General features: G+C 52.3%; 1 protein-coding gene across 1 annotated transcript; it reads right to left on the bottom strand.

Annotated features, from left to right (window-relative positions):
• Positions 1-582: 582 nt before the first annotated feature.
• On the bottom strand, positions 583-10,232 carry ZBTB8B (zinc finger and BTB domain containing 8B). Its single transcript, XM_040974390.1, has 3 exons — positions 9,220-10,232; positions 4,748-4,926; positions 583-1,347 (listed from the first exon to the last, which is right to left on the bottom strand). The coding sequence occupies exons 1-3, from the start codon at positions 10,217-10,219 to the stop codon at positions 1,030-1,032; spliced, it is 1,497 nt and encodes a 498-aa protein (XP_040830324.1). The 5' UTR covers positions 10,220-10,232; the 3' UTR covers positions 583-1,029.
• Positions 10,233-10,474: the final 242 nt, after the last annotated feature.

The following is a 10,474-nucleotide window of genomic DNA, read 5'->3' as shown; positions in this document are numbered from 1 at the left end:
TACTGCCTTCCTTTTGGCCCTTCAATAATTCAACCTCTTCTGTCGGAATAACTAATGCTACAGAGCGGGGGAAGAGGGGCTAGATTTAAGAAACCCTTCCTACAAACCTTCTCTTTTCCCTGAATAGGCTCTTTTAAAAGGTCAACAATCTACAAATACACAGGCTTGCATTTGCCTTCCATTTACAGTTCTGGGCATACACTTAGGAACAGAATATCAGGGCCAGCTGCGCTTCCAGGATACGTGGCAGTGGCTCTCAGGGAAAAAAAAAATAAAGGCTGGAAAAAGTAGGAGGACTCTCAAAGAGTTTTGCCCTCCAGTGACCTGTTGGGTGATTATAAAAGAGATTAGCTGTGCACGTAGAATCATCACTCACCAAACTAGACATGGGAACCACCTCGTCCTGCTCCCACATGCCCGTCCCAGGGCCAGCTGAGAATGCCATCTAGCTGGCCAAGACACGGTACTCTCACCAGCCTTCCGGGTCCGTCCATGCTGCCTGCGCTTAAACACTGCCCCTCTTTTAGAGCTGTGCTGTTAGGAGCCTGTGACCACACAGCCCTGCCTGCTTCATTTGGATCATGCTCTCTCTTTACTCCATTTCCAGAGAATGAAAATGTGACATTCACTCAGAGTGACTGGACAGAGGTAAAGTGTTCCCAGTTGACCCGTGTCCACCCTGTCCGACAGAGGTAAGCGAAGGACTCAGAGCACAGGGCAGCGCGTTGGAGAGTTTGTCTTCCTCCCACGTGGAGCGCGCCTGCACAGGAGGTCACTCAGGAATCCTCCAGATCGGCGGGGAGAGGGGCCAGGCAAGCCTGCAGAAGCCACGAGTGCAGGCCGAAAAGCGATGTGTCCTTTGAGTCACAAAATCCAACCTCTACTGTGGATCCTAACCAAAAACGCAGATACGAACCACGGGGAAAACATTTCTCTCAGATGCCACCCTGGGGTGGGGGGGAAACAGTGGTTTCCAGCCACAGAAAGGGCCACGACAACCTCTGCAATGTCTTCCCGGCCCATCTGTCCCTAGGTGAGCGTCTCTCGGTCTGAGAAGTCGGGCCACATCTGTGGTTTCTCATCAGAATCCTCTCCCGCGGGGTCGTTCTCCTCACCCGACTCCACGTAGATGGGCCAGTCGCTGTCTGTGTCGCTCTTTTCCTGGCCCTCAGAGGAGACCTCCGCGAGGCTCAGGTTGATGGGCATCACATCGTTGTCGTCCTCGTGTACGTCCGTCATGCAGGTGCAGCTGTCACAGAGCCCGAAGCGCCGCAGCCCCTGGGACACGTGGCTCGTGAAGGTTCTGCGGCAGCCCTTGCAGATGATCGGACGGTTGGACCTGTGCACCTGTAACCACAGGCACACGGTCAACGTCACAGGAAGATCAACGTCACAGCCAGCATCCACGCCGTGACCCTGCCAGGTCCCAGGTGCGCCGGCCCTGCCTGCCCCGCCCGCACCCTCCAGCCCCATTCCTCGCCACCATCCCCTTTCTTCTCCCTCTCACAGTCTCAATCCCGCGAGATCCTTTCTGTCGCAACTCCTCCAACCTGGGGCCAGGTACAGAAAGTTCCCTCCTCTCAGCCCTGACCAATGCCCTTCAAGGAACTTTCCCTGGGTGCTCCGCACCAGGCTGCAGTCTTACCAGGGTCCTTCCAAAAGTTTGTGGAAGATAGAACTGAAATAACTATTTTTGAGATTCACATAGTCTTTTCATAATACACAGTTCCCCCCACGTATATTCTCACCTGTGATTTCTGGCTGTTGTGCTTCTTTCACATCAGTGTTAAAATTCACCGGGTTTATTATAAGCAACTAGAGACAGGGATGGGGTGTCTTACTCATGATGGTACCTCTTATGCCCTGGTGGAATAAAGGGATGCAGCAAGCTGATCTGGATTTTAGATGTGGCTTTTTCACGTCCCTTGAATTTGTGAATTCTTTGGCAGGCAGATTTGCTGGAGTGAGCAGTGTATTCCCCAATGTGCCAGTAGGTGCTTCACCCCTGAATTTTCTGATACGTGCTTGGCTTACTTACATGAACAGGCTTGCACAGACACCTACCCAGTCAGCTTCTGCAAAGGGTGACAACCTCAGAGATGCCTTCCACCCTGTGCACTCTGCAGAAACTCCAGCCAGCAGGATCCTGCAGGCCTAACCAGAGCCGCTGTATTGTTTTACAAAGATTTACTTATTTCAAAGGCAGAGTGTGAGAGAGAGATCTTCCATCTGCTGGTTGGTTCATTCCCCAAATAACCACCAAGAGCCAAGCCTGGGCCAGGCCAAAGTCAAGAGCCAGGCACTCCATCTTGGTCTCCCATACGGGTGGCAGGGGTCCAGGCACGTTTCCCAGGAGCATCAGCAAAGAGCAGCGTTGAAAGGGAGCAGCTGGGACTCAAACTGACACTCCAATATGGGATGCTGGTGTTGGCAGCGGAGGTTTAACCCACTGTGCCAAGCCAGCCTCACAGCCTCTGTTTTAGAGAGCACTGGATGCAGAATACACCCAAGAGGCACAGGTGAGAGAGGATGCTGGAGGAGGCCCAGCCAATAAAGAGAAGCATCCTAGTGGCGGGAAGTTAGCTCTGATGTATATTACTCAGAGTAGTAATGATAAGCATCTTTCACACACTGATTAGCCATTTCTATATCTTTCTCAACAAATCGCTATTCAGGAGCCTGGCACTGTGGCCTAGCTGTTAAAGTCCTCACCTTGAATGCACTAGGATTCCATATGGGCACCGGTTCTAGTCCTGGCAGCTCCACTTCCCATCCAGCTCCCTGCCTGTAGCCTGGGAAAGCAGTTGAGGATGGCCCAAAACCTTGGGACCCTGCACCCACATGGAAGACCTAGAAGAGCTCCTGGCTCCTGGCTTCGGATTGGCTCAGCTCCAGCCATTGCGGCCACTTAGGGATTGAACCATTGAACGGAAGATCTTCCTCTCTGTCTCTCCTCCTTTTCTCTATATAACCACATTTCCAATAAAAAAAGAAAAGAAATTGCTATTCAAATCCTTTGTCCATATTTAAGTTTTGTTTTCTTTTTTAATTATTCATTTGAAAGGTAGAGACAGAGCTGGAAGGACTGAAACCAACCATCGTTGGTTCAATCCCCAAACACCGTCAGCAGCTGAGATGAGGCCAGGCTGAAGCCAGCATCCCCAAACTCAGTCCAGGTCTGCTGTGGTGGCAGGGACTCATGTACCTCACCTGCGATCTTACCGGGTGTGCACCTGCAGCAAGTTGGAATTACCAACAAAGCAGGGACTCAAGCCCACCAATATAAGACATAAATGTCCCATGCAGTTCCAAATGCTTGCCCAAATTAGTTTTGCTTTTACTGATGCATCATAAGAGTCATATTTTTAAAATTTAATTAAATGGGGCCCAGCGTGGTAGCCTAGTAGCTAAAGTCCTCACCTTGCAACTGCCAGGATACCATAGGGGCACCAGTTGATGTCCTGGCTGTTCCACTTCCCTTCTAGCTTCCTGCTTGTGGCCTGGGAAAGCAGTTGAGGACAGCCCAAAGCCTTGAGATCTTGCAACCGTGTGGAAGAATCGAAAGAAGTTCCTTGCTCCTGGCTTCAGATCGGCTCAATTCCATAACAGCCACTTGGGGAGAGAACCAGCAGATGGAAGATCTTTCTGTCTCTCCTTCTCTCTGTAAATCTGATTTTCCAATAAAAATTAATAAATCTTTTAAATTTTTTAAATTAATTTACTTGAAAGGCAGAGTTATAGAGAAGGTAAAACTGGGAATTTTTTTTTTCATTTGTGGTTTCACTTCCCAAATGGCCACAATGGACTGGGCCGATGCCAGGGGTTGGAAGCTTCATCCAGGCACAGGGGTATCTTCCGCTGTTTTCCCAGGCACAATAGCAAAGAGCTGGATAGAAAATGGAGCAGCCCAGACTCCAACTCCACTCATGCCCACGTGGGCTGCTGGCAACGTGGGTGGCACGGTGCTAAGCCACAATGCCAGCCCCAACTTCCTTCCAACCCTTACATATTCTAGGCCTTCTCAATATTTTCTCCGGTGCTGTGCCAATCAGAAGCCAGGAGCCAGGAGCTTCTTCCGGGTCTCCCACATGGGTACAGGGTCCCAAGGCTTTGGGCTGTCCTCGACTGCTTTCCCAGGCCACAAGCAGAGGGCTGGATGGAAAGCGTAGCTGCCGGGATTAGAACCGGCGCCCATATGGGATTCTTGTGTGTTCAAGGCGAGGAAGTCCAAACCATCTTTACTTTGCGTTTTCCAGAGGCCTGTCTCTATGCTGCAAGATGATCACACATGCAGGGTCTTTCTCCATTTTCTGGCTGCTGGGAGTCACTACTTCAGCAGGTGATAGAATCCTAGTGGCCAGCTAGTAAAAAGTCCCCTTGGACTCGGGCCCTCTGCGGTTCACAAGTCACCTTCCAACGACAGCTACCTCTCCTCTGCCCCATGTCCCCGCCCCTGCCCTGGGAAATGGAGACTGCACTTGCTTTTGTCATCACACAAGTGGGAAGAGACCCATTGCTTGCTGACCAAGCCCAGCTGTTCCTTCCTCATCATCACCGCCCTAGGTCAGGAGAGCTAAGCTTTCTCAACTCTCTTCCCCTAAGAAGAAACTAGTCTGATACTGACCAATATTTAACTTTCTCAAAGCACCACGAGCCCCACTTTAATTTAGTAGCAGAGGGTGGGTGAGGGAGACAGGCTGGCTTCGCCCTTCCCTCACCCTCTGCACGCCCGCCTGGGGACACTTACGCTCAGGGCGTGGCTGCGCAGGTGCTCCTGTCGCGTGAACCGCTTGCCGCAGGTCTCGCAGGGGTAGGGCCGCTCTCCCGTGTGCGAGCGGATGTGTCGCTTGAGTATGCCCTTCTGCTTGGCAGTGTAAGGGCAGAAAGGACACTTGTGCAGCTTGATGGGGACCACCAACACGTCACCTGCGGAAACCAAAGCATCCATTTAGCTGTCCTGGAAGCAGAGCCAATCCCAGCCATTCTCGGAGGATCCCTTCGGTGCAGACGCAGAGGGTTCACACCGACTGCCCCAACTGGTTGGTGGGCAACTACCGGACAATGCCCGCGATCCCTGCTCCATCTGGCTCCCGCTCAGCCACGGGCACAGTGGGTCTCCAGGCAAGACCACATGGGAAGCAGCAACGCGCAGCCCTGGCCTTCTCGGAGATACGCGGCTAGAAACAGCCATGGAAACAACAGGAAAGGTGCCCAAAACAACGCTCACTCTAATGGGGTCGTTTTTTAGGATTTATTTTAAGAAAGTGAGGCCCAGCAAGATAGCCTAGCGGCTAAATCCTCACCTTGCAACCGCCAGGTTCCCATGTGAGCGCCAGTTCATGTCCTGACTACTCCACTTCCCTTCCCGCTCCCTGTTTGTGGCCTGGGAAAGTAGTCGAGGATGGCCCAAAGCCTTGGGACCCTGCATCCATGTGAAAGATCTGGAAGAAGTTTCTGGCTCCTGGCTTCAGATCAGCTCAGCTCCAGTGCAGCCCCTTGCGGAGTGAACCAGCAGATGGAAGATCTTTCTGTCTCTCCTCTCTATAAATCTGACCTTCCAATAAAAATATATCTTAGAAAGAAAGAATGAAAACGAGAAAGAAAGAAAGAAAGATAGAAAGAAAGAAAGAAAGAAAGAAAGAAAGAAAGAAAGAAAGAAAGAAAGAAAGAAAGAAAGAAAGAAAGAAAAGAAAGGATTTCTAAAGACTTATTTATCTTGAAAGTCCGTTGCAGACGGCGGGTGGTGTGGCAGGGGGACAGAAGGGAAAGCTATCCTCCATTTGCTGGTTCACTCCCCAAGGGCTGCGATGGCTAGAGCTGGGCTGGGCTGAAGCCAGGAGCTTCCTCCAAGTCCCCACACAGGTGCAATGGCCAAGTGCTACTGCCTTGCTGGGTCCCAAACCAGTACCCATATGGGATGCCAGCACCACAAGTGGAGGAATAGCTTACTACACCAGTGTGCCAGCCCCTGCTTTATTTATTTGAAAGGCAGACGGAGACAGAGAGAACCAACCACTGGTTCACTCCCCAAATATCTGCAATAGCCAGAGTTAGACCAGACCAACTCCAAGGGCCTCAAATTCCATCCAGGTCTCCCAGGTAGGCGGCAGGGGTTCAAGCCCTTGAGCCGACACTTGCTGCCTCTCAAAATCCATGCTAGCAGAAGAAAGCTTTTGGAGTCAGCATTGTGGCGTTGTGGGTAACGTGGCTGCCTGCAGTGCTGGCATCCCATGTAGGTACCCTTTCACATCCTCACTGCTCCACTTCTGATCCAGCTCCCTGCTAACAGCCCAGGAAAAGCATTGGAAGTCCTTGGGCCCCTGTACCCACGTGGAAGACCTGGAAGAATGGCTCCTGGCTTTGGATCAGCTCTGGCCATCGTGGCCATTTGGGGAGTGAACCAGCAGATGGAAGATCTCTCTGTCTCTATCAAACACTGCTTTAAAAAAAAAAAAATCTGAAAAAAAAAAAAAAGAGACAGGAAGAAAGGAAGGAAGGAAAGAAGAGAACTCATCACCCTCTCGGCAGCCTGATTTTGGAGCTGGAATGTCCTGAACTCTGAGAATAAGTCTCTGTTGTTCCAGCCCCACAGCGCCTGGGAGTCGATGCGAGCAGCCTGGGCTGACCCAGACGCCCTGCACTAATTGCATTACCTTCAGAAATCTGGAAACGTCTGTGATGATAGGTCAGCTGTCAGGACCAGAAATCAGTCCTGTTCGTCAGAGTCGGTACTGCGCATGTCAGAGCTTTGCTGGGTTACGGCCGAGGGTGTCTGTAATTACTACTAACTTTGCATCCGCAATCAAGTATCCAGGAATCCACTTCAATCTTTTTCCAACTTTTTTCCCCCCTTAGTTATACAACCATTCAGGGGACAATGTGACTGTCAGCTACATGTATGAAAACTGGTCCTCTCATGCCTCTTGCAAATTCCGAGCCTGGTTCCCTCTACCCACACCTTCCAGGATTTACAGCTTGCAGTCCTGTTAACGTCTTGTAAGCAGGCACTCAAGCTTTCCAGGCACAAAAACCTGGGTTCAAGGCCCAGCTCTACCACGTTCCAGCTGTATGGCCTTATTTTCCTCATCTGTGAAACAAGATGCAAACAGTCCTCATCACGGCACTAGGGAGAGACTACAATGACACAGCCTGAGCACACAGCACCTGCCCAGGGCAAGCACTCCTCGGGGCCAGCAGCTTCTGCCATCACTCTGATCACCTCAGCATCTTAAAATGTTCATTTGTTTTTATTTGTTGAAAGGCACAAAGAAAGGCCTAGTGCAATAACCTAGTGGCTCTCTAGACAGTTTTGCAACAAAAATGATTCCACCTCCTGGGCAGAGTCCATCATAAAATAGCAAGTCAAAACAGAATCACAATTATTACAAAAAACAAAAAGCAAACAAACAAAGCAAAACAAAAAACACAAAACCCTAACTCAGAAAAGCCAACCACAAACTCCAAAGTGGTCCCAGGTTTCTCCTGCAGTTCCTCCCGGGCTCAGGACTTCATGCCCGCCCAACACCCCTCCCGGCTCTCCTTGCCTTCCAGGCTCTTCCCTTAGAGGTGACTCTTGCTGCAATAATTGGCATTTCACCCCATCTGACCCCCCTCACTTCACCTCTGTCCTCCTCCCAGCCACGGCCGTCTGCCTTACCCTTTTTTTGCCAGAGCGCCAAGGCCATAGGTCCCCGAGGGAGTGCTTCCAGCAGCTGTACTCTGCTGTGCCTCGGGACCTGACTTGTGGAGGACTACAATGCCAGGCTTGCTTCGAAATTCTACCTCTGATGAAACAACCTTGATCATCATAGCCAGAAGGAAAAACTAGTCATGACACGCGTGTGACCTCACTGAAGTCTCAAGATCTAAAACTGTACAGAACATCCACTGCCAAGAAGAGGCCCTCAACTCTGAAGATGCTGGTTGGAGCCTCTGCAAAGGAAGAAAGTTATAAATGTAAGCAGGGTAAACTACTATCTCTGCCCTCTGAAGTATGTCAAATAATCAAATAAGCAAAAAGAAAGATGTATAAAGAAATAAATCTGACTATAGGATAAACACTCCCCCCCCCCAAAAAAAGTGGCCCCGAGCAGGCAGCATCAGTGAGTATGCCACACTGATTGAGCGCCCAGCACGCATCGGGCAGGAAGGCCAACGACTAAGAACACATCATCACAGGTGAAAACACATCAAACCCTTCTCTGTGGGTGCACACAACGACCCTGTGAGAACGCCCATTTTATGGATGGCAAAACTGGCTAAGACGATCAGCAACATGAGCCAGGGCCAGCTGCTGGGTGGTGGGGAACAGTGGGTCCTTCCTACGCCTCCAGCCTGCGGGCACTCAAATTACAGAGAAAATACACAGCACCTGAAGTGGCAATGCCCTGTATACAGCTGGCGCTCAATAGATGACTACCAGTGTGGTGGTAGGGTGGTGGTAATGTGGTGATGGTGGTGGTGGTGATGGTGGTGATGTGGAGGTGGTGTGGTGATGGTAGTGATGGTGGTGGTTGTGATGATGATGATGGTGGTGATGATGGTGGTGGTGGTGATGGTGGTGATGATGGTGGTGATGATGGTGGTGGTGGTGGTGTGGAGGTGGTGCTGGTGATAGTGGAGGTGACAGTGGTGATGATGATGGTGGTGGTAACGATGATGAGGGCGAGAGTGTCACAGCTAACGCTGACCTCAGCGACTCGCACCCACAAGGCACTCACTGTCACCGCCACTATCACCACCATCACCACCACCATCACCACCACCATCACCATCCATCATCACCACCATCACCATCCATCATCATCACCATCATCATCATCATCATCACCACCACCACCGTCACCACCACCATGATCACCACACCACCACCGTGGTAGTAGCAACGATGGTGGTGGTGGTGGTGTGGAGGTGGTACTGGTGATAGTGGTGGAGGTGATGGTGGTGGTAGTGTGGTGGTAGTGTGGTGATGGTGGTGGTGGTGTGGTGATGGTGTGGAGGTGGTGGTGGTGATGATGGTGGTGGTGATGATGATGGTGGTGATCGTGGCGGTGACAGTGGCGGTGACAGTGGTGGTGATGATGATGGTGGTGGTGACGATGATGAAGGCGAGAGTGTCACAGCTAACGCTGACCTCAGCGACGCGCACCCACAAGGCACATGAGATGCCCGTTAAGCCACCCACGGAGATGACAGGAGTTCGGAGTTCCCGGAGCTCACCTGAGTCCTCAGCTAACCAGTCAGTCTGACCATCCATCATGGAAGTCACAGCCGCTCCCACACCGTCTGGCCTTCCCTCCAGACCCCGCGCCAAGTGGTGGTGCGTCTCATCTTGGCTCTGGACAGCGCTGGTGCCCAGCAAGGCCTCCAGGAACTGCTTCACGTGGAAGTTACTGTAAGCCAAGTCCATTGCTTGGCTGCCGGACAGGCCCTCCTCCACGTGTGCCATGCTCAGGGGAGCCGGGAACGGCTGCAGCGCCTCTCCAGCTTCCACCCCCACCTCATCAGCCTCCAACTCCACTTTGGGTGCCATCCGTGTGGACGGGGTAGAGAGGTCGCGGCCAGCCAAGCCACAGTTGGCACTGTCCTTCACCACCAGTTCCAAGGGGCGGCAGTCCCCGAAGTCCACGCCAGAGGGCTCTCTCGAGCAGTCCCCGCTCTCTACCCTTTGACCGGGAGAAGAGACCAAACCCTTGCTAGGGGCGCGCGGGGTCCCCTCTCTACCTGCACCCGGGCTCCCACCGCTGTCCACCTGGTGTACTGCGGCCGCGGCAGCCGCGGCGGCTGCTGCAGCCGCTGCCGCCGCCACCGCAGCCGCCACCGCAGCCTCCTTCTCCATCTTTCTGCAAATATCCAGGGAGGACCTGATGTAGGCCTTGCAGAAGTTGACCACGTCGTTCATCTGCAGGTAGCTGGCAGCCGACATCACCTCGATCACGTTCTCCCCACACAGGTCCAGCTTTCCGGAATAGAGGAAATCTAGGATGGTGGAGAAGGCGTCGGAGGTGACAATGTCCAGGGAGGCGGTGCTGTGCCGCCCGCTGTCCTGGATGTAGTGGATGAGCAGTGCTCGGAAATAGCCGCTGTTGGCAAACAGTATGTTCCTGTGTGCCTTGAAGATCCGCCCTTCCACGATGATGCTGCAGTCACAAAAGAAGTCCCTCTTGCGCTGCTCATTCAGTTCCCCCAGGAGCTTGGCACAGTACGATTGCATCTCCATCGCTCCGCAAGCTGCTTCTGTCCAGGCACCTGTAACAGAAAAATGCCAACCTGCCTGGACCCAGATTTCTCAACCGTTGCCCCATGAGGCCAACCGGTGCGACGACCACAGAAAGTTCCGGAAGAGAGGCTGGCCGCCCCTACCAAGCCCTCATTTTTCTATCCACCTCCAAGGAGCACACCAGAACCTCATTCAGAGAATCGGCTACCTCTAGCCCCAAAAGAGATCCCTCCACTGGAAAAACAGATTCCCCAG

This window comes from Ochotona curzoniae, unplaced genomic scaffold (assembly GCF_017591425.1).
Source record: "Ochotona curzoniae isolate NIBS_2020 unplaced genomic scaffold, NIBS_Ocur_1.0 contig_2404, whole genome shotgun sequence".
NCBI classification, from domain to species: domain Eukaryota; kingdom Metazoa; phylum Chordata; class Mammalia; order Lagomorpha; family Ochotonidae; genus Ochotona; species Ochotona curzoniae.
The sequence above is the reverse complement of the archived record's forward strand: the minus strand, read 5'-3'. Positions and strand labels throughout refer to the sequence as shown.

Coding starts and splice junctions, on each gene's coding strand:
- ZBTB8B (XM_040974390.1), bottom strand. CDS start 10,219: ATGGAGATGCAATCGTACTGTGCCAAGCTCCTGGGGGAACTGAATGAG. Junction 4,927..9,219: donor CTGGTTAGCTGAGGACTCAG/GTGAGCTCCGGG, acceptor TGGTTTCCGCAG/GTGACGTGTTGGTGGTCCCC. Junction 1,348..4,747: donor TGCGCAGCCACGCCCTGAGC/GTAAGTGTCCCC, acceptor CTGTGGTTACAG/GTGCACAGGTCCAACCGTCC.